General features: G+C 38.2%; 13 protein-coding genes across 13 annotated transcripts; 8 read left to right on the top strand and 5 right to left on the bottom strand.

Annotated features, from left to right (window-relative positions):
• Nucleotides 1-82: 82 nt before the first annotated feature.
• On the bottom strand, nt 83-513 carry PHYBLDRAFT_152376 (hypothetical protein; the record flags this gene model as incomplete). Its single annotated transcript, XM_018432898.1, has 2 exons — nt 83-146; nt 170-513. The coding sequence occupies 2 exons, from the start codon at nt 511-513 to the stop codon at nt 83-85; spliced, it is 408 nt and encodes a 135-aa protein (XP_018284617.1).
• A 27-nt stretch (nt 514-540) lies between these two features.
• On the bottom strand, nt 541-1,122 carry PHYBLDRAFT_152375 (hypothetical protein; the record flags this gene model as incomplete). Its single annotated transcript, XM_018432897.1, has 1 exon — nt 541-1,122. One exon carries the CDS (start codon nt 1,120-1,122, stop codon nt 541-543), a length of 582 nt encoding a protein of 193 aa, XP_018284616.1.
• Nucleotides 1,123-2,038: 916 nt separating this feature from the next.
• PHYBLDRAFT_152374 (hypothetical protein) lies at nt 2,039-2,781 on the top strand (the record flags this gene model as incomplete). The annotated part of the gene is made up of 3 exons (XM_018432896.1): nt 2,039-2,222; nt 2,312-2,388; nt 2,464-2,781. 3 exons carry the CDS (start codon nt 2,039-2,041, stop codon nt 2,779-2,781), a joined length of 579 nt encoding a protein of 192 aa, XP_018284615.1.
• Nucleotides 2,782-2,998: 217 nt separating this feature from the next.
• On the bottom strand, nt 2,999-3,969 carry PHYBLDRAFT_152373 (hypothetical protein; the record flags this gene model as incomplete). The annotated part of the gene is made up of 5 exons (XM_018432895.1): nt 2,999-3,279; nt 3,347-3,396; nt 3,481-3,514; nt 3,646-3,714; nt 3,816-3,969. 5 exons carry the CDS (start codon nt 3,967-3,969, stop codon nt 2,999-3,001), a joined length of 588 nt encoding a protein of 195 aa, XP_018284614.1.
• A 670-nt stretch (nt 3,970-4,639) lies between these two features.
• On the top strand, nt 4,640-5,323 carry PHYBLDRAFT_175121 (hypothetical protein; the record flags this gene model as incomplete). The annotated part of the gene is made up of 3 exons (XM_018437412.1): nt 4,640-4,844; nt 4,992-5,073; nt 5,185-5,323. 3 exons carry the CDS (start codon nt 4,640-4,642, stop codon nt 5,321-5,323), a joined length of 426 nt encoding a protein of 141 aa, XP_018284613.1.
• Nucleotides 5,324-7,568: 2,245 nt separating this feature from the next.
• Nucleotides 7,569-7,889, bottom strand: PHYBLDRAFT_119153 (hypothetical protein; the record flags this gene model as incomplete). The annotated part of the gene is made up of 1 exon (XM_018428668.1): nt 7,569-7,889. A coding segment is annotated over one exon (321 nt), but the record flags the coding sequence as incomplete, so codon positions are not given.
• Nucleotides 7,890-10,313: 2,424 nt separating this feature from the next.
• PHYBLDRAFT_152370 (hypothetical protein) lies at nt 10,314-11,055 on the bottom strand (the record flags this gene model as incomplete). Its single annotated transcript, XM_018432894.1, has 2 exons — nt 10,314-10,890; nt 10,916-11,055. 2 exons carry the CDS (start codon nt 11,053-11,055, stop codon nt 10,314-10,316), a joined length of 717 nt encoding a protein of 238 aa, XP_018284611.1.
• A 257-nt stretch (nt 11,056-11,312) lies between these two features.
• PHYBLDRAFT_175119 (hypothetical protein) lies at nt 11,313-13,061 on the top strand (the record flags this gene model as incomplete). Its single annotated transcript, XM_018437411.1, has 5 exons — nt 11,313-11,363; nt 11,662-11,668; nt 12,387-12,534; nt 12,690-12,755; nt 13,031-13,061. 5 exons carry the CDS (start codon nt 11,313-11,315, stop codon nt 13,059-13,061), a joined length of 303 nt encoding a protein of 100 aa, XP_018284610.1.
• Nucleotides 13,062-14,085: 1,024 nt separating this feature from the next.
• On the top strand, nt 14,086-15,938 carry PHYBLDRAFT_152369 (helix-loop-helix DNA-binding domain-containing transcription factor; the record flags this gene model as incomplete). The annotated part of the gene is made up of 2 exons (XM_018432893.1): nt 14,086-14,490; nt 14,553-15,938. The coding sequence occupies 2 exons, from the start codon at nt 14,086-14,088 to the stop codon at nt 15,936-15,938; spliced, it is 1,791 nt and encodes a 596-aa protein (XP_018284609.1).
• Nucleotides 15,939-16,409: 471 nt separating this feature from the next.
• On the top strand, nt 16,410-17,699 carry PHYBLDRAFT_98745 (hypothetical protein; the record flags this gene model as incomplete). The annotated part of the gene is made up of 3 exons (XM_018444071.1): nt 16,410-16,760; nt 16,830-17,421; nt 17,506-17,699. Coding segments are annotated over 3 exons (1,137 nt in total), but the record flags the coding sequence as incomplete, so codon positions are not given.
• A 2,282-nt stretch (nt 17,700-19,981) lies between these two features.
• PHYBLDRAFT_9718 (hypothetical protein) lies at nt 19,982-20,331 on the top strand (the record flags this gene model as incomplete). Its single annotated transcript, XM_018444008.1, has 3 exons — nt 19,982-20,037; nt 20,104-20,150; nt 20,207-20,331. Coding segments are annotated over 3 exons (228 nt in total), but the record flags the coding sequence as incomplete, so codon positions are not given.
• Nucleotides 20,332-20,981: 650 nt separating this feature from the next.
• PHYBLDRAFT_189294 (hypothetical protein) lies at nt 20,982-23,341 on the top strand. Its single transcript, XM_018439639.1, has 9 exons — nt 20,982-21,155; nt 21,304-21,586; nt 21,654-21,724; nt 21,774-21,907; nt 21,968-22,331; nt 22,393-22,474; nt 22,532-22,617; nt 22,663-22,694; nt 22,764-23,341. The coding sequence occupies exons 2-9, from the start codon at nt 21,449-21,451 to the stop codon at nt 23,099-23,101; spliced, it is 1,245 nt and encodes a 414-aa protein (XP_018284606.1). The 5' UTR covers nt 20,982-21,155; nt 21,304-21,448; the 3' UTR covers nt 23,102-23,341.
• Nucleotides 23,342-24,398: 1,057 nt separating this feature from the next.
• Nucleotides 24,399-26,115, top strand: PHYBLDRAFT_67445 (hypothetical protein; the record flags this gene model as incomplete). Its single annotated transcript, XM_018441796.1, has 6 exons — nt 24,399-24,486; nt 24,663-24,835; nt 25,233-25,535; nt 25,619-25,721; nt 25,778-25,907; nt 26,004-26,115. 6 exons carry the CDS (start codon nt 24,399-24,401, stop codon nt 26,113-26,115), a joined length of 909 nt encoding a protein of 302 aa, XP_018284605.1.
• Between the last annotated feature and the right edge of the window lie 1,154 nt (nt 26,116-27,269).

Genomic DNA, 27,269 nt, shown 5'->3' with positions numbered 1-27,269 from the left:
GAAGGCATAGAAAAAAATGAAAAAAAAATTAAGATATGTTGTTTATATATATAAAGAGAAGAAGACATAGGAGAGAAATATGTTAGTCAGATGCATTATTGTGAGAAGTAGAAGAAGCAGAAAGATACTGTGTAATTTTATCTGCACTTTTTTTTTGAAAAAGGCTAACAATTTGCCTTTTGCTTCTCTTTCTTCTCTTGCAATTATATCTCTGCTGAGAAGATCATCCCTGGAAATCTGCTTTCTTGCAAGAATGTCTTCTCTTGTGTTATTGTTTCTTGATGCTCTGTCCAAGCGACGTGCCTCCCAAAATGACACAGCATGTATATACTGACATTCTACTGAGCAGATGAAGGCATCTTTCACCTCCTCCAACTGCGAACTTAAGGAGGTGAAAGCCTCATCAAAGATAGCAGTCTGTCTCTTGGAATTTCTCAAGAAGGCAGACTGGAACTCACATTGCGTCATTCTTCTGTTTTTCGTTCCTGGTGACGATGATGATGGTGCTGGCATAGTTGCAGACACAGATACAAAAGAGAGTCAAAACGAGAACTGATAAGACAGCTGAGAGCTAGGCTCAAAACTATCTTCTGAAATTGGCAGTAGCTCCAGGTCTGCTGTCACAGAGGAAACATCATGTTCAATTGCATCCATAATTTCTGAGACAAAATTAGGGCCAGAAAGATAGGTGTTGGAATATGTGATTCTGTCTTCTTGACGAACAGATATTACTGGGGCTGCATTTGCTCCAACCAAAATGCTCAACGAACTAATGATCATTGGTGGGAAGAAACTAGGGTCCAACAGCGTTATCTCTTTCATGGCATCAAAAAATTGAAATCTCTCTGGAGGAGGAGGGCCACCAGATCCAGTTCTTTGTATATCAGCCACAACTTTGCGGAATTCCTTCTTGACAGTTTGAAACCTTTCCTTTACATATTTAAGGTCCCTGTATTTCAGGGAAAACTGGTGTCCCACAGAAGTACTGGCAAAGCATATCACATTGGGATTGATGCAAAACTTGGTGTGAAGATTGCTCCATAGGCTTGCCTTTCTTCCACTGTCACCGTTGAGGTGCTTGGCATAAAATTCTGTCTCTTTGATCAGGCAAAGCAACACCATTATAGTTGTGTTGTCCTATTCTGTACACCGGCCTGCTCTAGGAGCCACTGTCATTTGTACGATGCCTTCTTGGTCTTGATAATTGTGTATGTTGTGGTTATCAAAACCGCTCATAGTAGTTAAAAAAATAGAAAAAAGGTTGTGAAAGGTTGTGAAAGGTCTTGAGAGATTATAGGGAATTGTATGAGAGAAAACAGTATTAATTGAAAGTATTTATATGGCTGTCAACAAGAATTACTCTTGTCATTTTAGAGGCTGGATTTAGTATATTTTGCTCTTAATATTACTTTATTATTTCTCTGCAAATTGATCCAGCTCAGTAATTACTATGTTCTTGCTTAGATAAATGCTCATTTTTCACCAAATTATCAGATATTTATTATCATCTATTATCACAATAATACTATAATAATAGCTGACATTCCTATATTTGTCAATTGAACCGATTGATGATTTTTTAGGTAATACACTGAGGACGCTGAAGAGCACCTTTAACAGCTTAGATAGCAATCTGGCTAATAAAATAAATAATAGAAACTTCTTCTTATAGTAATACCCAATGAAATGAACAACAGAACTTTTTCTAGAATAATAGAGACATTTGAGAACCTGTTTTTACACTTTTAAAAAGGAAATTGCTCACTAAAAAAGGAATGGTTCTTCCCAACTTCCAAAAAAAAAGTGTAAAAAAAAATTCACAATTTATATAATTTTTTTCTCATTTTACACTTTTCTTATACTTTTCTTCAGCCAATCACTATCTGTAATTTTGCTTTGCTAAGCTTACTATACTAAACCAGAATGTTCTTGCACGACGGGGATTTAAAATATATGCATGAATATAACTATATAACAAAGTATGTGTTTGTTGTTTCTAGTTGTTTTTCTCTTTGCTTTTCCTATTTTATTTAAAAAAATGAATCTTGAACAAAACAACCCTTCTGCTTCCTCTCAAAGTACAGAAAAATCTAGAAAAAAGGGGAAGAAATATGGACATAACTTCTCAGCAAGAGATTTAGCTTTAGTAGAAGAACTTTTTTATGGACACTCATTTGACAAAAAGCTCGAAAAAAATGCGAGCTTTGGGAGAAAGTTGAGGAGTATGTGAATAATGTTGACATGCATCTCAAGCCCCTTTCTTCTAATGCGATTAAGAACTGACGCAAATACTTTCTTCAAATTTACAAAGAGAAGGAGAACGGAGAGAAGAATACAAGTAGTAACAACGACTTGTACCCTGAACTTGAGAGGCAACTTGCTACTCTTGTTGAGTTGATAATACAAATATAGAATCATGTGTACTATCTAGATATTTTTATTTAATAAGCTTTGTTAATAAAGGAGAACGACTTGAAAGAAGAGGACGAAGACAAAAAGAAAGTGAAGAATAAAGAGGTGGCTGAGAAAGAAAAAGGAGATGAGTTGCTTAAAGACCACGCAACAGAATCATTTGAACTTCTTTGTCAAAACGCGTCTTCTTCTCCCAAGAAAAGAAGAATTGAAGAGGATGGAGAGGGTATAAATGGCAGTACTAGTCCTAAAAAAGCCCAGAAATATATAGATGATAGTAATACATATTACTTTTTGAAGGATTTCAAGGATGAAATCAAGAACGTGATGGACACTGATGCCGACTATGAGATGGTTAAAACTGTCTAAAGAATGGAGGAAAAGATTTCCTCTCTTGTTGACAGCAACAAGAGGGTTGTAAAGGAGGTCTGTAGTACAAGAGAGACTATCTTGGAGCTGAAAGATGTGCTCTGTAGATTCCTCTCTACAATTGCTCCTCCACCCTCACAGTAACTTTTCAAATAAAAAAGAGTAAAAAAAAACACATATTTGATAGTTATAACTATTTTGTTTTTTAAGAAAAAAGTTAAATATTTTCTAGAAGACCACTGATGTACTCTGCTGATGTTGGAGAAACAACACCAAACCTCTTACTTGTTCGATTCCCTCTATTGAAACAAATATGTAGATTCTTCAAAAATGTTGCAACAAGGTAGTAAGATCCAACAGGGCAAAGAAGGATACACTGCGACTGTGGGTATTCAATGTAAGCAAATAGATTTCCAATATGTGCGAACTCATTTTTCATCACAATGCGTACACTTGACATGGCTGTATTCACATCCTTGTGTCTCAGGTCTGGAGAATCTAAAATATATGCTTGATAAGTTATAATATTTATTTGAATCACAACTTATAATTATGTAGAGCTTACACTGTCTAAAGAGACACATCATATACAGGGAGTTTGCATAAGCCTTATCTCTATATAAATGATAACACAGACTGCATTTGTCTTGGAAATCAAACTTTTCTTTTATAATATCTTCTATTCTACTATTTCTGTACATGTATGCATCATGACGTCTACCAGTCTCTAGTTCTTAGAAAGAAGACGTGATTCCATCTGGCATCACAACAGCTTGATATTTCAAACCGTGTTTTCTCTAAACAAGTTTTATTTGGTAATTAATAAAATAGAAAATAAAAGCATTGTTAGCTATATTTTTTTACTCACATAGTGCTCACTGTAAGCTCTTTTCTGGAACTGTAGTGGTCGTGCTGTTCTTATAAATGTTCCATCTATAAACCCAACACAGTCCTCTACAGATGCGCTTTTTTTGACCAATTAATAGATAATATTATCAGTTTAAGAGATACAATAGATTATAAGCAGTCTTTACCTGCTCTGAGGATTGCTTGAATGAAGCACACAAGGTTTTTTTCCCAAAACTGATTCTTGTCAAACACAAGAGCATGTCCAAACTTCCTAGCAAGTTTACGAATCATATCATTGAAGATTATACTAATAGTAACTTTGCATTTTCCAAATATCATTGAAAGATCTTTTAATCAAGTAGGGTATATCATTTGTCGAAGCAGAATTGAAAGGTCATCTTTTGTAAGAAGTGAAAATTGGTGTAGGGTGTTTTCACGGAAGTATATCTTCTCTTCTAAATCAAGTACTACAGCCAGTGATTGAATCTAAAAGCTTTTTTTTTAAAAAAAAAGCAAATATACATGTTATTAATATTTATTAACTACAAATAAAATATAAGCTATATCTGTGTGTATGAAAATCTAAAAAGAAAAACACAATCGCTGCTCTCCAATACACTTATATGAAGCTTTCCTAACTGACACAGTTTGATGAGCCTCTGTTCACCTTCTTCCTGACACTTATTATTTTCAGTCTCTGTCTGAGAATTAATAGATAACACATGTGCATATCAAAGAGCTACATTTATTATATTTCTTCTACAAATGTTGTGATTCATTGCTAAGTATTTTATTTGTTTAAAAGAAAAGAATTTCATTTCTTATGCATAATATTTTATTTTATTTTTATGTCATAATATGCAATAGAGAGTTTCTTGGAAGTATAGTACAAATACAATCTGTAATGTGCGAGAAGTCACACAATAAGATAATAAGATGGAATCAAATATGAAGATAAAGATAATCTTTATTTGTGATAATGTTCGTGATATTTATACTAATGTAAGAGATGCCACAGTCTTCAATATTATATGCTAAGTGTGTTTACTGCGATTTCTTGCTGAGCAATAGTTGTCTTCTTCTTCTTGGCATTGCTCACCCAACTACTGCAGTTGGAGTAGTTGCTCCTGATTGGAAAGGATTAGAACTGAGTGTTAATTCCAATCCGCTCCTGACAAATCTTGAACACGTGACTTGTACCCTTATATGGCAACGTAAACTCAGAAAAGTGTAAAAAAAATTGTTTCTATATTTAGTATGAAAATAAAAAGTGTAATTACACTTTCCCCAAACGTCTCTAATAGCCAATAAAAACACAATTATTAGATCAAGCAATAATTCTTATAAATATAATCCAATAGACAATTATTTTCTTAAGGGCAATAATAATAAAAATAAATTTGGTGTGGACAGACTAAAAGTTCAAAAAAGTGCAAAAGAAAGGTAAAACAACTTTATTCAGAACTTAGTCAATCAGACTAATTTATGACTGTCTACATCTTTTTTTTTAAAAAAAAAAGATAAAATTAGTTCAAAATACATATTAGATAAAAGTGTGCATATAATTCTGTCTCTGCTATTAAGTGAGAACCTTTTATTGCGAGTTTTTCTAGACCTCTCATTATATTGTACATCTATAAAAAATGGCTCTCTTCTCAATCTTTGTGGCTATAGAAGAAAACTAGCTAATTAGAGTCTATTAAAAAAGGGCAAGATTAATTAAAACTCTTGCCCAATAATACAACTTAACTTTTTGCTCTTTTTTTTGCCCTTTTTTGAACTTTTAGTCTGTCCACACCAATTGTGTCCAATAAAAGATTTATTTAATCTACATTTTATGCTATTTATCAGCGTACAAGAGAATTGTTGGGGGAATTGCATTGAGGGAATTGAAAGAAAAATTACTTTTTATAGTAATTTATTCGATTCCAAATGGATATATTTGTCAAGGGAATTGACAAAACTTCTAAAATAAGGACTCCAGTTACAAAAAAGAAATATACTAAACGACTATACTTTAAAAAGCTCATTCTATATAGCCAAAATGAAACAAATTGTTAACAAAAAAATAAAAATTGGCAGGGTATTTTAGTAAATAATTAAAAACCAGATGCTGAATAACAATCGGAATTGTATATGTTGTGACTCAATTTCCTCGATCCAATTTCCTCAACGATTCTTTTGTACACTGGTGAATGGCATTAAAACAATAATTGGCATATAAGAGAGTACCAAATAAAAGTATCCAATGACATATAAGCTTTATACAATAGATAAAAGAAATCACGTCCAATAGAAAAGCCAATACTAAGAAAGAAATATTGCTATATTATACAAATAACATATTAAAGAACAGATTGTGGAAAGTTATTTATTTTTGTTTAAACTTAATGGTGATTTGAATGGAGAACTTGCAAAAAACCACTGGTCAAATCATCAGTCTAACCGCCTTTTTTTCCCATAGTGTTGTGGCCAAAGGTAAAGTGGCACTTAGACTTGTATAATTATAAGATCTCTAACATTGCTATTGTTTGTATCTACCCTATTGTTTGTATTTATCTTATTGTTTGTATCTGAATCCTCATTTCAACTCTTTCCTCTTGTTTCCATTACGTCTCTGTTGATGATACATGTTTGAATGCGTTCTCTCTATCTAGCCAAAGAGTATAAATACTTGTTGTTTGTTCTATCAATAAAAAGCATCTTTCTTAAGCTCAAACTTCTGTCTCATCACCTAGTTACCTAAACTAGCCTCCGAATTCAAACCCAATTATCTATAATCATTACAATAGTGTCATATTAATGTAATGACTATGGGTAAATAGGTTTGAATTCGGAGGCTAGTTTAGGTAACTAGGTGATGAGACAGAAGTTTGAGCTTAAGAAAGATGCTTTTTATTGATAGAACAAACAACAAGTATTTATACTCTTTGGCTAGATAGAGAGAACACATTCAAACATGTATCATCAACAGAGACGTAATGGAAACAAGGGAAAAGAGTTGAAACGAGGATTCAGATACAAACAATAGGGTAGATACAAACAATAGGATATATATAAACAATAGGATAGATACAAACAATAGCAATGTTAGAGACCTTGTGATTATGCAAGTCTAAGTGCCACTTTACCCTTGGCCACAACATCCCTGGGGTTTAAGAGCAAAAGCCCTCAGTCACAGGAGAGGAGGCGTAAAAGAGCTTGAGCCTATGTGCGTGGACGTTGCTGAGGATTCTTTGAGAGAACGTGTGGAGTGGGAGCAGGGAATAGCGGTTCTCAGAGACCAGAGTGATGTGGTGAAGCCCTTTCCAGACACAAGTGAGCTTTGCCAACTTCCTTGTTCTTGATAAAGGCTTAGTGAAGAGTAGAACCTGTTGGCCAACCTGGAAGGAGGGGGATCTCCTGAGCTGGTTGAGGAGAAGTGCATTAGCAGCATGGGCTTGCAAGTTAATCAGACGAACCAGGTCCAAGGCAGCAGAGAGAGAAGTCTTGATGGTGGATACATAGTCTGTGGTAGACACTTCTTGAGGTGGGGAGAGAACCAAGGCTGGAACTCTTGATTCGCAGCCATGAACGAGGAAGAAGGGTGTGAAGAGGGTGATCATGTGAACAGAGGAGTTATACGCGAGTTGTAGCAGTCCCAAATGATGATCCCATGTGGTGTGGATGGTGGCTTGATCCACAAACAATACAATCATGTTGCGCAGAGTAGCCATAAATTGCTCAACACCACCATTGGCTTGTGGGTGGTACGCAGGAGCAAACCTTTGAGAAATCCCAAGTTGGGATGCAAGGGTTCTGAGGAGGCCCAACGAAAATGGTTGTCCATTGTCTGAGTGAATCAGGCACTGGAGGCCATGCTCTGCGAAAACCTTGAAGCAGAGGGCTGCAATAACCACTGATTCATGCAAGCTTGTAATGGGGACAAGGATGACGTATCAGGAGAATAGACACTGAACAACAAGAATATACTTGTGGTCTTGTGCACTGAGAGGCAAAGGTCCAAACGCGTCTATGGCAATGATGTCAAATGGGGCCAAAGTGGGATCTTGCAAAATAGCTTCCGTGTGGCCCAGAGTGTGACGTGGTGATTTTGATTCTTGACAAACTAGGCAACGCAGGACCTTCTGTGTGACCCAGGTACGGAACCCTTCGAACCAAAAGAGGCGTTGGAACCATTGTAAGGTGCGGTGAAGACCTAAATGGCCAGCAGTGGGGACGCAGTGCAGGAGCTGAAATATTTCTTCTCTCATAGATTCTGGAAGAACTGGTTGAGATTGGTGGAGGAGCAGAGACTGAGAGTATGCAAAGTGACGAAGTAGTTCTGAGAGTTCCTTGAGAGATTGGCAAAATCCATTGTTGGCCTGGCCCAGTACAAGTTCATCAATTCTGATTGTGTTGATGGCTGGGAAGCGAGACAGGGCATCTGGTCCAGTGTTATCTTTGCCTGGTTGGTAGACAATGGTGAAAGAGTGGCCTTGTAGGAGGAGAGCTCACCGGGCCAGTCATCAGTGGAGGTCCATGATTTTAAGTAGGAACTGGAGAGCCTGGTGGTTTGTCACCACTGTGAAGTGAGTTCCAGTGAGGTAATGGGCAAATTTACGAATTCCCCACATGATTGCCAATGCTTCGATTTCAGTGACACTGTAATTTTGCTCAGCTGGAGAAAGGGAGCGTGAGGCATACGATATTGCATGGGGGTGAGAAGAGGGAGCTTCACGTTGGGACAGGATGACTCCAATTCCAGCTGTACAGACGCCATTGGTGTGAAGCTCGAAAGGTCAAGAGAAGTCAGGGAATCTCAGGACGGGTACTGTGAGGAGTGCTGTTTGCAGTTTGGTAGCAGCAGTAGCATGGGTATTGTCCTAAGTCCAGGCAACGTCCTTGCCAAGAAGACGGTTGAGGGGGGCAGCGAGCTGGGAGAATTGAGGGATGAAACAGTGGTAGTAGCCACAGAGACCAAGGAAAGTCTGGAGGCTATCGACCTCTGATGGGGTAGGAAAGGATGTGACAGCCTTGATCTTGTCAGGATTGGTATGGAGACCAGAGGCCGTGATGAGGTAGCCAAGATATTTGACTTCAGGACAGGCAAAACTGCACTTCTTCATATTCACAGTGAGGGATGCTATTTGAAGACGAGTGAACACAGCGGCCAAGTTCTAGACATGCTGATCAAACGATGGGGAAAATATGATGATGTCGTCGAGGTAGACGGGGCAGAGTTGCCATTTGAGTTCTGCAAGGACAGCATCCATAAGCCGTTGCATAGTGACAGGGGCGTTCGAGAGACCAAATGGCATGCAAACAAACACGAAAAGGTCTTTTCAACAGATAAATGTCAAACGAGGGCGGGAGGCATTGTCCAGTTCAATCTGCCAGTAGGACGCAGTCAGGTCCAAGGTGGAAAATAAGGCTGAGTTTCCCAAAGCATGGAGCGTGTTGTCAATGCGTGGGAGTGGGTACACGTCTCTGATAGTAACACCGTTCAGTCGTCTATAGTCGATGCAGAAACGAGGTGACCCATCCTTTTTTGTGACGATGACCACTGGAGAACTCCAAGGGGAGTTGGAGGGAACAACAATGCCGTCCTTGAGCATGTTATCAATCATGTCACTGATTTGGTCGTTTTCGGCAGCAGATGCTTGATGTGGTGGCCCAGAGATAAGGTAAGAGTTGCCAGTGTCAATATTGTGCTGGACATGAGACATTACCATGCAGACCTTGGTCGCAAATACCTTGCAGAACCGGTTCAGCAAACTAACCATCCGCTCCTGTTGGTCAAGAGAGAGGTCAGGGTTGAGGGGAAGGTCCAACTGTAGGAACAGAAGATCAGGTTCTCCTGTTGTGGGTGGAGGGGAAATGTTAGTACTGTTCTTTATGCTTAGAGCGTTGGCACTTCCCATGTCTTCTGCAGACGCCAGTAGTGTGTCCTTCTGTACTTGTAGAGTGGTCGGGCCCAGGTTAGCCAGTTTCACAGTTGCTAGTCCTTCAGCGTCAAACTGAACGATCCCAGCAGCTATATCACACAGTTGCTTGGCAAGGGTATCCTGGCTGGTTTCTACGTATGCGACCTGGTTTGGAAGTCCTCGAACCACATGGTAGCAGTGGGATAGTGGTGGGAGTCATACGTGGCTAGTCACACAAATCATTAGTGTGGTAGAAAGGATAGGGGTGGTAATAGTGGCACAGGTGTTGAAACGAATGATGTCTGACAATGTATCAATGGTGGCCAACAGTTGTTTAAGGTCAGGGTACCCCAAGATAATGTCATGCGCCAAATTGTTGACAACGTGCAGGACAAGAGAGAAGGACCGACCTAGGAGGGCAACAGAGAGTGTGGTGGTTCCAACTGAGCGCGCTTCAGCACCAGCAGTAGTTGTGAAGGCAATGGAGTTGGTGGTGTCGAGGCCTAGCAGTGCCGAGGCGCAGATGACCATGATCGAGGAGCCAGTATCCACCAAGACCATCAATATCACGCCTTGGACAACACAGGGAATTGATGGGCCAGACGTTTGTGGACCTGAGGTTACCTGGTTTACGCTGAATTGCACTGCGGCCACCATGTGTGAGGAGTCGTTTGGGAGTTGAGGTGGGGCCGAGGCATATTGGGTAGCAGCCATGTGTGGTTGGGAGGGGCAATCCTTGTTTTGGTGAGCTGCCTTACAGTGCCCACAAATGGGACGTCAATCTGCTCCCCAGAGTCGTGGGACACCATCCAGAGGGCCATTGTGATGGGGACGCGAAGAGTATATTGCTGCCAAACAGTCCATTGGTTGTGGGGCATGGCTAGAGAGTGGGGTGAAGGCTGGTGGTGGTGCATACTCACCACAGCGATCCTCGTGTTTCACTGCAGTGGCATACGCGGACTCCCAGCTGTCATACTTGGTGAGTGTGGGTTCCATCAGTTGCCGGAGCTGAGGCTTTATGTTATCCATGAATATCGCCAAAACGGTACGCTCAGAGAGACGGCAGCTAGCAGGAATGTCATTGGCTAGTGTTGCGAACTTGACCTGAAAAATTCGGATCAGAAGTGTCCCTTGTTTAGTGGATTGGAGGGCCTGGCAACATTGGGCCTTCTCAATCTCCAGGTTCAACCCATAGGTGCTTGTGAGCAGATCGGTCAGAGCAGTCCAGTCGTGGCATGTTCTGGAGACGCGGATCCATTCTCCTATGTCAGAAGGAAGATAGTGGGGCAAGAATTTGCCCAAGAGATCAGAGGAGACTCCAACCAGGGTAGCTTCTTTTTCGTACAGGAATAGCCTTGAGTTAATATACATTCCTGGACGGAATTAGGGGACAGGCAATGCCTTGGAAGCAGAGGTGAGATACAGAGTGACCAACATGTCTGGTGCAGAGACTTCCAGGGGGGCAAGAGTCCGTGGAGTAGGCTCGGGACAGAGGGTTATGCTGGCTATGTTCAGTCATGTGGGTGGAAAGCCGAAGATACAGAAGAGAGGAGGCGATAAAGACAGAGGAAGTTAGAGGAAGGCAAGCTTCTCCACCATCTAATGACTATGGGTAAATGGGTTTGAATTCAGAGGCTAGTTTAGGCAACTAGGCGATGAGACAGAAGTTTGAGCTTAAGAAAGATGCTTTTTATTGGTAGAAGAAACAACGAGTATTTATACTCTTTGGCCAGATAGAGAGAACACATTCAAACATGTATCGTCAACAGAGATGTAATGGAAACAAGGAGAAAGAGTTGGAACGAGGATTCAGATACAAACAATAAGGTAGATACAAACAATAGGATAGATAAAAACAATAGCAATGTTAGAGACCTTGTGGTTATACAAGTTTAAGCGCCACTTTACCCTTGGCCACAATATTAAAGCAGCTTTATTAAGGTAAGTGTGGATCCTTAGGGACCGGATATAATTTTTGATGCTGGAAAACAAGACACAATTTTATGGCCTGGTAAAATCAAAATGTCGTCTTCGACCTGAAAACGTCGTCCCCCTAGCATTAGTGATAACCACTGTTACTCAAGCTATTTGGAGTATGTATATATATATATATATATGCATATAGCTGAATGGTAAAAAAAAAAAAAGACTTTTTGAACGATTTATTGCTTGATTTATATAAAAGAGCAATGTTATTGAATAATTATGTTAATCCAAGACGTTTATTCGAAGAGCGTAGTATTTTAAGTGGCTAATAGACTTGATAAAACAAATAAGCCAGCAACAAACCTCTCTGAATCTGGGTTACATCCTATTTCGTTAAGATATTATCTTATATGAGGTAGACCGGTTGTTTCCATTGGGACAGTTTAAGAAGCAATAACCATACTATGAAAAGAAAGAAAACCCCGTTCGTCTAAGTTTATTTCAATATTTTATTCTTGTAAAGATTTTGTATTAAAGGAAAAATTGAAAATAATCCATGCAAAAATTGAAAACCTTGATTAAAGCAAAGTGGCAATAATAGCACTCTTGTGATTTAGTTTCTTTTGTTTTATAATTTGTATATACTCATCTTCTAATATTTATCATAATACTTCTTCCTAAATTCTCTTATGTGCTATTTATACTGTTATCAATTTTAGGTATTTACTACCCATTCATACTACCTGTTTATTCTGCCCATTTATACCACCCGTTTATGTTACCTGTTTATTTTACCTGTTTTTTCTACCCATTTATTCTACCCGTTTATTCTACCCGCTTGTCTAAATTTTTGAAAGCCTTTCAAATTTCTATAGTTGTCTTGATAGCCAGAAGTTTTCTTGTATAAATTCAAATGCTATATAGTGTGTCATTTAATCCCTAAATTTACCTACTTGTCCCTATTGTTCATCTTAATTGAGCACACAATTACGATCGTGGATTATATGTGCAAGATTCAGATATTCCCTTCACAATTAAATGTTTACTTGTCCCTATTGTTAATTTTAATTGGGTACACAATTACGATCGTGGATTATATGTGCTAGATTCATATATTCCCTTCACATTTAAATGATTACTTGTCTCTATTGTTAATTTCAATTGGGCATACAATTACGATCGTGGATTACATGTGAGAGTAATTCATGTACTTGTTTTAAAATATAGAAGGACCAAATGTAAGTCATGTGATTTAGTAACTTCCTATGTTCTTAGTGATTTAAAAGTGCGAACGTAAGTCACGTGCAGAGATATCTCTCTAAGATATTATATAATTTGATAAACCTGATTTTTATTTTAAAACATATTGATAATAGTAAATATTACTTATATCATGACTATCAGCTATACAAGGGATAATTATTATACTACAGATAAGCTGTTAATACTTTGATATTGAGAATCCCAATGTCTAAAAATATCTTAACAACTCTTATAAGCAATTCAAGTATGTTCTGATATAAATAATAATATAAAGTTATTTCTAAACATAATACACTGTAAAAAAGAATACAATTGATTCGAAGGTCTTCACTTTAAGAAAAAATTCGTTGGGTTCTTAAGACAAACTGATAACTGGTATTTAGAGTATTTATAAGAGGCAATGTAACTAATTACGATACTATTACGAGGAAGGACTTTCGAGTTGTATAGTCCCTACGGCTGAGTTACTAGCTAGCACAAATTATACTCCTTAATGGAGACGTGGTAACATAGGACAGTAAAATACTTCAAGAAGATATGCTCTCGAGACAATATATATGCACTCCAATAATTGAGAGGAGTCAATTACTAATCAAACTTCATTTCGACCTTAATTAGGCTGTTATCATCTAGACTATTAAAGGTATGAATACTCAAAATAAAAGTATTAATATAGTGTAAGAAGCATCAAATACAAAGCTTAATATTATTTCATATTCATTCAATACTAAAGGTATATTTAAAATATTTTTTTTCCTATCAGAAATACCAAAGCTTCTCGTTCCCTATGTATAGGCTAAAAATATTTGACTTATTCCTATCGTTTCCCTGCCTCTTTTGTGCGATGTTTTTCAAGTAGGTAACAATATTTCTAAACGTTGGGAAAGTACTTGGACGCATACCGGGGATCTTTTACCCCAATATTTTCAACTTTAAAAATAAAAAAGAAATTCAACAGTAATTTCAGCAGAATTATATTTTTCAACGTAGCTTTTTTGAATGAATTTGAGTATTTGTAACTTTCTAATACGGGTATGATCCTCAGGTGTATATGGAAACCATTGTAACACTAATGGTTAAATACTAAATGTTTAATGGTCAAGATACAGCTGTACGCCTTACAACTTTTGAGCAAAAGATGTGAGGACGGTGTTTTAAATCCTATCTTTTCTTATGGTGTTTTGTAAAAAAAAACTGTACCTCTCAAGAATTGAACTATTGTCGGGAGGTCAATTGAGTGTGTGTAAGACACAAGTCTGATCCCCTCCGTTCCACGATATAACCAATAAGAGGTCAGTAGATGCTCAATTTCATGAGGAGAGAAAAAGAATGAGAAAAACTCTTTTTTCTTGATTCAAGAATGGACTTTGGAAACTTTGATCTTGACAATTCTGGAGGCACATTCAAGCCTAATTTTGGCCTGGAAAATAATATATGCAACAACAATCAAACTATTGACAATTCCGGTGACTTCTTCTCTTTTATCGATGCATCAACAGATAATGTCAATCACTGCCAAGCAACTCAATCCGGGAATTCCACACATCAACAAAATGAGATTGGCTATAACATTCCACAACTCACTCCTGACGGGCGGGAAGATGCCTACACAAGCAGTAGTGTGCTAACTGGTTATAATCCAGAATACGCCATGTCACCTTTGCAAATAGCAACCCAATCTTCATCCGCACCTTTATTGCCCGTTTATCATACACCATTAGGCCGCACAACTTTAAATGGTCTAGAAGATTACGGAGACGAAGAGGTAGGAAGGAGGTCTAATAAACCTACTGTCCAAACAGATCAGTTAGACTAACAGGTCTACAGGAATTCTTCACTCCCTTGGTGTCACCAGCTATGCTACCGACATATAATTCACACACACAGATGAGAGTTCAAGAAAACACTGTGTTTTCCCCCCTTACATCTCCTGCCCTTCACCCTTCGTCGCAGCATGCATTTGCAATGAACTCAGACGGGCATTTCCACCGGCCGTCATCCGAGAGTTTGTTGCAGCAAAAGTTGGCGCAGATTGAACAGCAACAACAACAATTGAGATCCGCTCATCAACAGCAAACACAGGGTCAAGGATCCAATCTGGCAGCCTACCCAAGTCCACGCGCTTCATTTACGCACGAATCCCCCAGCATAAGACCAATACCTGCAAAAACACAGTCTTTACGCCGAAAGATTGCACTTTCGAGTCCACAGATTAATGCCACAAATACTATCCAATCTCCTCATCTCCATCCTGTTAGTCATAATCAACAGGAGCATATCCCCTACTCCGCCAGCGCCTATTCACCGAGACTCAATCCTCAGCCAAGCAAGGAAGCAAGTTTTATAGCCCCAGCAACACCTTCACTGCTGATGCGCCTCGGAGGAGGCAGTAACTTGTCCTCTGGAATTACCTCTAACACACCCACCTCTGCAGTCGATAACATGCCGTCCTTACCTGCACCTCTCCTTGAAGATTCGGTCAAGAAAGCTACTAAACGCAGGCGAATCTCTGAAGCGACCTCATTTTCATGTTCTCCTCGCCAGACTGCGACGGACTCCTCAACTCTATCCCCAATGGGCCTTCGTCCTCAACTGGTAACAGCTTCCCCACGGGCACTCAAGCCGTTAATATCTCCATCTCTTCAGCCCAACGGTAAACGCATGAGCCTTATAGACGAAGAGGCTGCTGTTGCATTGCTCGCTACAAAGAGTAATTATATGCATCTCAAAGAAGGCAAGGCCAAGAGTCTAGGTATTGAATTCTCTACGAATATCCAATCTGGAATCGAAAATAGGCGCACGGCCCACAAGGCAGCGGAGCAAAAGCGACGAGACACATTGAAGCAGAGCTTTGATTCGCTCCGAGAGGAGATCGCAGAGGCCATGGTCGAAGAAGAGAAAGTGGCTGAAGAAGAAGCACGCTATCAAAAAGAGAAAGAAGTTAAACAAATGAGCAAGGTTGTTCTTTTACAGCACTCGTATGAGTATATTCTACGGTTGAAAAGTGATAGTCGCCGGAAAGATAACAAAATGACAAGATTACAAAAGGAAGTACAAGCATTGCGGGCCAAGCTTGGACTTCCAGAAAAGACTGTTGAGGAGGAAGAGGAGGAGGAGAGGGAGAAGATAGAAGAAGAAGAGAGAAGAGAGGCTAGAAGAAAGCGCTTAGAGAGTTTAACAAGTGAAGATCAGGGTCAAACGGACGAGAGATAGTACAAGGACATGTATTAGAAAACAAAGGGAGAAAAAAAGGAGTTTTTTTTTTTCTTTTAGATCACTTTACTGGCTCGCATTTGACTGGGCTGCACCCTTTGTCTGTGCAGCTGTGTACTTTTGCTGGTGTAAATAAATCATGGAAATAAAGCAAAGTTACCTAAAATTTTAAAACGCTCCATATTTGCTATTTGTAAAGTCAATTAATGGTAACCACATCCTTTCTCTATTTATCCCTCTCTCTTTCTCGTTTTCTTCTCTTTCTTCTCTTTCTTCTCTTCCCCCTTAAAGTAAATATAAATGGCTGTTCTATATTCACCTCCAACTCACCCACATTTGTTTACCGGGAACTCTTCTTTGAATCGATCCCAAGTGTCTGCCGACCCGTCTACACAAATAGCTAATCCGACACTTACTCGTGAAAAATCGGAATCATATACACTCGAAAGTCCCCATTCAAAAAAGCCACCGCGCTTCCAGATACATTTAGATGGTACTCATACTCACCATCTTACTCAGTCTTCAGCCCACAAGTGGATGAGTAGTATCAACGATGTTGTCGATGGATTTCTTACTCGTATGACTACAAGCGCGTCTCGTTTTCATCTCTGGGCAAAGGATAGACCACTACCAGAAGAAATACTTAAAGAAGAGCGCACACTTATCGATAATATTCTTGGAAAAGATTCTTCCAAAGGTGTGTCGCTTGTCAAAACATGGGGAAGATGTCAGACAATAATTGGCAAGGGAAACTACGGTACCGTAAGGCTGATAGCCTCCCAAGACCCATGCATTCCAAGCACGCGCCTTTATGCAGTCAAGGTAAATTGAGCCACTATTGAAATCGTTCTCTTTGTATAGCAAACTCAACGAAAAAGCATTTTATATTAGGAGTTTCGGAAAAGAAGGTCGGAATCGATACAGTCCTATGTGCGTCGACTGACGCCAGAATACGTTACTGCTCTTCATCTTCATCATCCTCATGTTGTCCAAGTATTTGATCTCTTGCCTCTCAACGATAAATCCCTCTTGTATTGTCAAGTCATGGAATATTGCGACGGGAGTGACCTTTTTCATCAGATTTCGCAAATACCATCCGGACTCGTTGCAGAGGAGGCCAATTGTTATTTTCGTCAACTGATATCAGGAGTTGCTTACTTGCACACTATGGGGGTTACTCACCGCGATATTAAGCCAGAAAATCTTCTCTTTACATCAAAAGGTTGTTTGAAAATTACTGACTTTGGATCTTCTTTCTGCTTCCGTCCGAAGGAAAACGCCCGATGGGTGGAGTACAGTCGAGGATTGGTTGGATCTGAACCTTATATGGCCCCGGAAATATTTGTCGAAAAAGAGTACGACCCACGTCCCATTGATATTTGGAGCTGTGCGATAGTTTACATGGTTATGCGTACAGGTAGCTACATTTGGTATGTAGCTAAGAAAGAAGACGACGAATGTTACTCACGGTATCTTCGGTTTCGTGCAATGGTGGACGATGCCGAGTCAAGGATTTCGGATGGCTCGGTGCGGTCTTTATCAGAAGAAAGTCAGTGCTCTACTACAGAACAGAGGGAAAATGCAAAGGCTCGCGAAAGACTTCAAAGACGCGCAAAATTAGGTCGTTGGGACGTACTGGAATCTCTTGAAGACGGTCCAAAAGGTTTAATATACCACATGCTCAATACTGATCCCTCAAAACGAATGACATCTCAGCAAGTATTAAAAGACTCGTGGCTCGAGTCTATTGAGTGCTGCCAGTAGTGCAAATCCCCCTTTCCCCTTTGAACCTTCCATACTTTCGCAAATTTCAGAAAGTCGTCTCCAACCATACACATAAATATAACCACAAACATAAACATAAACCTAAACAAGAACATGACGAACATGCTACTCACAAAAAAGGCTCTTTAATAAACCCTAAATAAAGCAAGTATACATATATCTATATTTATATGTACTTTTCTCGTTGTCTGACAAAAGAAAAACTATCGGTTGATCACCTCCGGTTAATACTTCCCTGGATAGTGGAAGTTTACAGTATAGGTGAATCATTCTCACCCTAAAATCCTTCATTTTTTTCTTGTCCAAACTAGATCTCCAAAAATCATTAACATACCACTCTTTTACAACGGCATTGAATGTCACAAAGTGATACTGCAGGACAAGAATGAATGGAATGGTGATTATTCAATCATTGATCATTAATAAATAAAACTATTGGTTTCTAGCCAGATTTCCTTCAGACTCCTTGATATATGAACTTGTTCTATTGTAATTAGCTTAAGATTATGGTTTATATCATTCATACAGATTAGACTAAGCAAATTAATCCAAAAGTGGAGTATTCAGGTACCAGATTTGTGACTTTCCACAAGTTGAGAAAACGCATTGGCAATTGTGTTGTCAGACTTTCCAGTAACTTTATCTAAGCTCCATTTATCTATGCCGTTATCTTCGAAGGAAAGAGCAAATACACGCAACCTAAAAATCCCAGACTTGCAACTATACTTTTAAATGCGTGAAAAGCAAGTGCCACACTACTAAGTCATAGAAGCACATCTATAGTATTAAGTGAAATATTCAGACACTTTCAATAAATCAGAACCTATCAACAACTCCATACAACAAAATGACATGTAGCATAAAATGCTGTTTTAGGGAATGTCTATCGACTGATCAACCGACGAATTTTCTAAAAGTTCAATTAGTACTGATGATAGAATAAACTATCCTGCCCTACAAGACATACGATTGTGTACTGCAATAAACTTTAACATGGGAATTACAAGAATATTACACTCTAGTTAGACTAGATAAGCATATTATCTCTCCATTTCTTAGATCTCAAAGTACTCCTTGTACTCTAACGTATTTCTTTACTAAAATTGGCGTACACTAGGTATTGATTAAACCTTAAATATATGTAAGATGTTTACTTGCTTCACATATGACTTTTATTACATTAGTCTGGATAGAGAATAAGCACCGAAACCCTAGAAACTGTTCATATTCGCTAAAGTAACAGGGTCCTTCTTTATATTTAAAAACCTTCTGGCTTTATAGAACTTTAACCAGGTCTCTTAGAGACAAACTGAAAACACTTGTTTTGCATCATGTTTCTCTTTTTCAAATGAAGCAAAATGCAATCTGTTTAACATGATGCTTTGCTTACCCCCTCCCTTGTGTGTATGTGTGTGTTTTACTTAGTTTTAAAGTACATTGATTACGCCATGTGCATATACAATGTTCTAGACCAGTGTTCTTCGCACAATATACAAACCCCTCCTGTTATATCTTGAACCTCCAGGGACCACCTTGTGACAAGTAGAAATCTGGACTAAGCAAAATATAATGAAAGGCTGAAATACAATCACACTCATTAACCATAGCTTTTAGGAAAGTCGATACTACATTTATATTTGTCGGCTTCTTCAATTAATTTAAAACTCTTTGCTATTAGGCTTTAACAATATAATTAACGTAAACATTTCTAACTTTCCATTATTATTAAAAGTAAAGTATGTGCCTCGTTCAAAGCAGTTTATATTCTAAGCTTCGTCTAAACCAAAAATAGGTAAAAGCTTTCCAATATGTATTGGTTGGATGGTATAGTTGTGGCTGTTATTCTAGCAAACATTTTATCAATAGTAATCATTTTTGTGCTGAAAAAAAAAATAGAGCATGGTAGATATATGCTTGATATCATCATAAACTTGACAGGGTGCATCTCAATCGGGTGGACAACTTTGGCAGGGTGCAAGACACTGATATCCAATCAAAGAACACTTTATTCGGACCCCGAAACATTCATCAGTTTGGACAGTGGCCGTGTATAGCGATTTCTTTCCACCCTTCAAAGGCAAAGAACTGTAAGGTAGAGATACAGGATTATGTGTCCAAAAGAGAATATACGACGGTCCCACAATAACGATTCTATTATAATATATCTGGTTCTATACTGGAAGATGGATGGATATATGGATGGATGGATATAATTGTATATGGATGAACGACCTTATATTAACTATATATATAGCACCATGCAGATCTTTGTGAAGACCCTCACCGGCAAGACCATCACCCTCGAGGTTGAGAGGTGAGATATACATCTCCATTTGCTCTTTTTGTAAAGAGCGAAAGACTCACATCACATGTAAAATAGCTCTGACAGCATTGATAACGTTAAGCAGAAGATCCAGGACAAGGAAGGTTCGTCATCATCTCTCTAAACCAACCACAACATCAAACTCAACTGTCCTGTTTAGGTATTCCTCCGGATCAGCAGCGTTTGATTTTCGCTGGTAAGCAGCTCGAAGATGGTCGCACCCTCTCCGACTATAACATCCAGAAGGAATCGACTCTCCATTTGGTCCTCCGTCTCCGTGGTGGTATCATTGAGCCTTCCCTTAAGGCTCTTGCTTCTAAGTATAACTGCGAGAAGATGATTTGCCGCAAGTGTTATGCTCGTCTCCCTCCTCGTGCCACCAACTGTCGCAAGAGAAAGTGTGGCCACACTAACCAGCTCCGCCCTAAGAAGAAGCTTAAGTAATGGTTGAGCGCTCTGCTTTATTTTCAGATGAATTATGTAATAAAAAACAATGCGAATCCATTTTCTTGTCACTTGTGTCTTTGTATTATGTCCCGAGTGCGCTCGGGCCATCATGTATGTTTTGTCGGAGATCCTACAAAGAAGTAATATATAAATATGCGTGTATATTTATAAACGAAAAAAATCTATTGAAAGAGAATGAGATTTAAAGATACAGTGTAAAGAACTCCTCGGATTTATAAACATTTGATATTTTAATATTTGATATTCCAGATTTTAACTATAGTTCTAGGTCTACCGAGAATGTGTGTGTGTATTATAGGTACATTATCTTTATGATACATCTGTACTGGAAAGAGAGAAAGAGAGAGAGAGAGAGAGGAGGTGTTGCATACAAGTACTACTTCTTGTCGACGTCACTCAGCGGGAAAGAACTTGTTACGGGAAAATAGCAAAAAAAATGTTTGGCGAGGCTCACCTCTGCTGGTACTAGAGCACTTTGTTATCCTTCTCTACTTCGCCATCCTCCTCTATTCTCTTTTTATTATTCTTCTTTCCCCCTGGTTTTTTCTTTGTATCAAGCGCCGAGAAAGCAGTCCTTCCTAAATCTCTTACTCTTCTTTACTCTCCTGTTGACAACCTATTTCACTTCACTCTATTAAAAGGTAATCCATTCTCACATAGATTCACTCAAAACCAGAATTTTTCTTGGGGCTAAAGAAGTGAATGCACGCGGTGGATGCGTGTCATTGCCATCAAAATTGCTACACCTCTTCATCATTCATTCTTCCTTTTTAATATTCTCTAACTTAGTCATCAAACTACTACATTGGCTTCTTTATCATAAACTTCCTTTGCTTGTGTACTTTGTTCCTACAAAAGGATGTAGATGAGCTGAGGCACCGCAATATAAACTCAATTCAATTTTCTATAGACACGTACACACCGATATATACCTATGGCTCTTTCTGTAGCAGAAACGCTCAATAGCATTGAACCCCTCGGTCTATGCCCCTCGGCAAAAGTCGAACCAACCGAAGATCCATCTAAAGAAAAATACAGGCTATTAAAAAGGCGTCTAAAGGAAATGTCAGAGGTAAGCGAATTATTTACTTTTATTTTTCAAACTTTTCTTTATTAATTTCTTGAACTTCTTTTAATAGAAAAATGAGGACTTGGTGAGCGAGCTTAGTCGCGCCAACAAACGACTGCGGCTTCTTTCCAAAGAAAAAAAGTAAGACTGTCAAATTTATATTATACCAACTACTGACAAAGATATACAGCATTCTCTTGGATAGGATCTGTAAGCTAAGTGATCCTTATCCAGCCCGTTTGGGAAGACGTTCAAACGAAGATTATACGTATCATTGTCAAGATGAATCTGCTAGTACAGCCTCTGAGGGTGAACCAGAACAAGGTAATAAAAAGACATGTGAAAAAAAAAAAGAAAAATACTAATTAATGAAATCGAGGGTAGCAGAAACACCAGTGCCCTCTGAAGCAGCCGGCATGCTCCAGTTGCACTCTCTCGAGATCTCATTTAACAAACCCACCTCGATCAGCCCACCCCTGGAGCACATCACTCCTTTTCAACACTCTGATGGAACTCTCATGAAAGGTGGTACGACAGTTCCTTCATCACGTCCTAAACGTATGCGCAGAGGGCCTGTGGAGCCCAAGATGCGTCGTGTTCAACCTTTGGAAAAAAACGAAGTGACGGGTGAATACAAACTACCTGCACGGGTAGGTATTCTCACTGTTCACTCTCTTGGTAGAGTTGTTCCTCTCCCCTCTTACCATAATGATCGTTATATTTGGCCTCCTGGCTTCAAAGTTAGCAGGTAAATCACGAACCTTGAAACATGTTCTATCATTAGCTCTTATTCTTTTATTTGGTGGCAGAACCTATCTCAGTATGGTCAACCCAGACTCAAACACTGTCTACACTTGCTCTGTGGAAGAAAACGGCGATCAGGGACCAAAGGTATAATTTGCACGACTGGATAAGAAGACGGAAAAAAAGGTTATTTACCTCAAGTAGTTCCGAGTGGTTGCAGAAGATTGTGAAGAACCCATTATTGCCAACTCTGCTACTGGTGTTTGGACAGCTATTGTTAAGAAAGCAAAGTAAGCCTATTGCTGCTATTAAACCGATACTTACCTTTGTATTAGTGAAATTCGAAGCAGAGATCACTCAAACTCTGGTAATTAACAAGTTTATGATCCTTTGTTGTTGCGTTTGTATTGTATTTATTGTTTTCTTATCTAAATAGCTTCTGGACCCGATTATTATGGCTTTACACACGCCACTATTGCAAAAATGATACAAGATCTTCCTGGAGCCGACCAATGTCTTAACTATGTCTGGCAGAAATTTGGAGTGATGCACCAACGAACAGCTGCTGGTGTAGCCGCGGCTGCCCAAAAAAAGCTCACTAACCTCGAAATTATGGGTAGTGCGAACAAGAAGCCGCCACCAACTTACGTGGGAAATATAGTTAAGCATGACATGAGCCCTATACCTACGTTTGTCTCTAAGGAAGAGACGGAGGAAGTCCAGATAAAGGTTTCCCCACATGACATGAAAATAAGCGAGACGGAGTTCAGCTAGTCTGCTCCGCAACAGAACAAGGGATATTTTGGCTTGTTTTTTTTTATTAACTGAAAGAAAAGAGGAATTGTCTTTTTCTATTATCCTATGTATTGGGCTAAAGGGTATCGTTCTTTGGTTCAAACTTACATGTTTGTTTTCGTGTTTATCTATGATTCCCATATTGTTTTCCATTGATTTTTATAGGGTCGACGTATTTTTTATTTGTCCCTTTTTTTATGATATAGTATATTGAAAATGAACAACAATAGAAAAAAAAAGAAAGTGGGTGAATTTTATAGGGTGTTCTTGATGGTTTGGGTGTGATTGAACTAAATGGATAAAAGAAGCGGTTGTACGGCTGGTTCTTGCCAAAAATGCACTTTCCCACCCTCCAGTTTAAATACTTTTATTTTTTACAAATCCCCGGTCTCTAACTGTTAATATTTATTATATATCTTTATTTATCTTAATCACAAGCTATCGATATTCTAATGTATTATCTGATTTCATAGTAAACATAATATTCAATTGTACTTAACGTGTAGCTCACATCTTCTTTAGTTTTATATAGAGATACTATTGCTTAAGCTAGACAGCTTGCTTTTGTAAGATCCATTAAAACAATACCGTTCTCTTTAATAATTGCTTGTTTGACGAAAAATATACACCTTTCAGAGTAATTAACCCATATTCAAATTAAAGTTAAAGTCTTGATAGAAATAAGAGCGGCCAAGTAATTATTCAAAGGTTAGGTAAAGTAGGAAGGGATCTCTTCCTCGTCTTTGGTTACTTGATCGAGGCCAATAAACCAATACAAGGGGTCTAAAACTTATTTTGATCTACTACAAGATAACGATTGAATGATTGGTACCTTTAGATAAATCTCCTTTAGATACATCAATTAATATATTTATCCTGTTAATCACGTACCATATTCTCATGTATCAAAGTTATATTTGATAAATATTTATAGCTGTATAATCTCTATAAAATGCAGCACGATTGACAAGCAAGAATTTTAAGCTTTACGCACATTTATCTTTTAGTCTTTTAAGTACTCAATTGACTGACCTCCAACATATATACCTACCCAATCTCTTATTATATAATATTTATCCATTGACGCTTTAAAAAGCATCGTCCAAGTCTCATATGTATAGTCCTTTGTGGATTAGAAAACAATGAACGAAAGTAACTCGTTCCGAGTCCTTACGGTCAATATATTAATGTAGTCAAACTTTTTTGTCGAGGTTTTCCTTTACTTAACCGGACGCCATACTGACTTATTTAGGATAGCAGAAAAAAAGGCTGAGTGATGAGTTCGTTTCCTGTCGCATGGATACTTATCTTAATAACACCTTATACACCTCAATCTTCCTCTCAAATTCTCGCAGAATTACTACGTAAGATATCAAAAAAGTTTACCCCACCTACATAACCAACATCAAGAAGAGGTTTGGCCAGAATTTCTGCCGAGTAATCAATAACTTACTCTATTTAAAAAGAAGACAACTAGAGCTGACTTAATACATGTATTGGCAAAGAGCAACTGAGGGGCGAATCGAAATAATACTAACAGGGCATATATTTCAATTGGCCGGGCCGTTCAAGGAAGTTCAGACAACTCGCCAACTTGAAGATGTCTTCGCAGAAGAGAAATATAGAAATTCCTTCATGGCAATATTTCTAATATGGACAGCCTACCTAGAAAAATATAGGCTCAAACAAAGCTCTATCTACCATAACTCAAAAGTATATCTTCACAACTACTTCCTCGCCTTCTTTTATATCGCCCAACTCCTGTAACAACTCGGATATACACCATTCAACAGTTTCCCTCTTAACCGTTTTGATTGTCATGCTACATGTATGTTTATACTATAATTTTGTCTCGGACAATCTTGAGAAGAGCATAGAAACTATCCACACACAAAATCGGCCTGTAGGGAGTTATGGCAGACTTGGACAACAAGATTTTCCAAGATCAACAGAGCGGTGTGATAAAATTCTGAGGGACGATACAAACCGGCAGAGTTGGCATCTCTGATCTTAAGTAGACTCAAGACACCACCCAAGGACCTAGTCCAGAAGGGCTATAATAATATACACTGAAATTATTGGCAACGTTTATGGCTTGCCTCCATAACAGCATGAAAGAGTCCGTGGATGCTATGTAATTATCGATGCTGGAATTAGATGTATTATATACTGCATGTATGAGGATTCTACATTAGAGGTAACGAATTGGTACCTATACCCCTCCAGCTGGCATAGATTTAGGCTCAACAGTGTCAAGTTTTGTATTATTTTGAACCTCAAAGCTCAACCCCAGAATGTTATTGCTGTAGAGTATGAAATTTTCCAAACGTCAAGACGAACCAACAACATCGCCGACTTCACTTTTTATACCTTGGTCAAAGCAGCAGACTCTTCAATGACCACTTCCTTTTATGTAAACATCATCATTTGCACAAGCTAGCAACCTTTGTTTTGCAAGCTTCGTATCTTCTCAGGTATCAACCAATGCAAATCTAGGGGACATATAGCCAAAACTTTCTCACTGAGTTAGGTCCAGATTATGTCTTGGTCATGGAAAGCTTTTCTGCCCCTCACATCAGATACCATGAACCAATCAATGGTGTATAAATTAGGAAGCTACTTCACAAACATAGATTTGATGTTTGTTTGATCAAGGAGTTTACTACATCCAAACATTGTCCTTCGTGCCTCCAGCTATCACTTGGAATCTTTATTCAAATCCCCAGCCCTCGCCCATGTCCCTGCACACAAATTCCAATTGTGGTATACCATGGTCTCTAAAGGTAAATGATACAACTACTCAATATTTATTATCATTAATCTTATACGTTTTTTTAGATGTACTGATCTAAATTGTTTGAAAAATATAACTTCTTTACAGGTTAAGCGTTGTTTGTGGGATCGAGATCGCTGATGTTATGAACTTTCGACATACACTTAACCAATCGAGATATGATGGTATAATACCTGAAATATTCACTCGTGACATTTGAATTCGACACAATAAAGAGCGGAAAGAAGATTATGACCAGAAGGGTCGTCGTGCAAGGCAAGAATTCACAAGAATTCAAAGAAGATATAATTATTTCGGTCTCGTTATCGCTCGGCTATATATAAGGCACCAAATGGTAAGCTATTCCATTCTTAAAATGATTTCAGTATCTTTATTTTTCTATTAAGTTGAATAAGTAGTAAAAGGTGCTTTATATTGGTTGCAAAAATATGGTGGGTAAAAGTGGAATACTTTAAGACATGACATTACTTTTGAACTACAGTAATTTTTTTTTAAAAAAAAAGAGATTGAAATTGAAGTGTTTATATTTGTGGTATACACACCACAATTGAGTGAAGAACAGACCCCACAACCAAACACTGGTTCTTTCTTGCTAATGAACCTGGCAAGTTAACAATCTCCGGAACTGTTACACACCAGGCACACGTACACTACACACTCATACAGTGTAAACCAACCATTACACAACAGGGATTTGAATTACAGGGATTTTAATGGTAGCAGATATAAACAATATTAATTTGTCTCTTTAATAAATAACACTCTCACAATATCTACTTTTCCCATTATTGAGATACTAACCCATAAACAATCCCGAATACCTCAATATTTATACACGAGTATAAAAAGGGGAGAAAATTTAGTGCTTAATTAAAATTCCATTTTTAAACACATCTTAAACGCTTGAAAGTCTTGAAAAATCTCTTGCTAAAATCGTCTTTTTTTACCAGTGTAATTAATAATAATTATTATATGGTATAACGCAATACACATTACTGATATATTTTTAATTGAATGTACGTTATGCATTCTTTCAAAAAAATTATTGCGAAGAAAGCTTAGAAAATTGGTTCACTTTTCTATTCATTTCTCTGTCAAAATTAATCTTTCATTATGCATTTGACATGTCCCATTTTTGGGCGAACTTGAATTTTATTTTTGTATTAATAATTTTTTAGTATATTGTACTGATTATTAAAAAAAAAAACTTCAATGTATTAGAAACTAGAGTATGGTTAATGCAATATATACCTTTCTCTCTTGAACGCTTTCTTATGTTGTGTTATTTACTACCTTTTATTGAATTTATTATTATTATATTATTATATTGTAACGAAACACGGCAAAAATTAA

The sequence above is a fragment of the Phycomyces blakesleeanus genome, assembly GCF_001638985.1.
Source record: "Phycomyces blakesleeanus NRRL 1555(-) unplaced genomic scaffold PHYBLscaffold_35, whole genome shotgun sequence".
Classification (NCBI taxonomy): Eukaryota; Fungi; Mucoromycota; class Mucoromycetes; order Mucorales; family Phycomycetaceae; genus Phycomyces; species Phycomyces blakesleeanus.
The sequence above is the reverse complement of the archived record's forward strand: the minus strand, read 5'-3'. Positions and strand labels throughout refer to the sequence as shown.

Coding starts and splice junctions, on each gene's coding strand:
- PHYBLDRAFT_189294 (XM_018439639.1), top strand. CDS start 21,449: ATGGCTCTTTCTGTAGCAGAAACGCTCAATAGCATTGAACCCCTCGGT. Junction 21,587..21,653: donor GTCTAAAGGAAATGTCAGAG/GTAAGCGAATTA, acceptor TTCTTTTAATAG/AAAAATGAGGACTTGGTGAG. Junction 21,725..21,773: donor CTTCTTTCCAAAGAAAAAAA/GTAAGACTGTCA, acceptor AAAGATATACAG/CATTCTCTTGGATAGGATCT.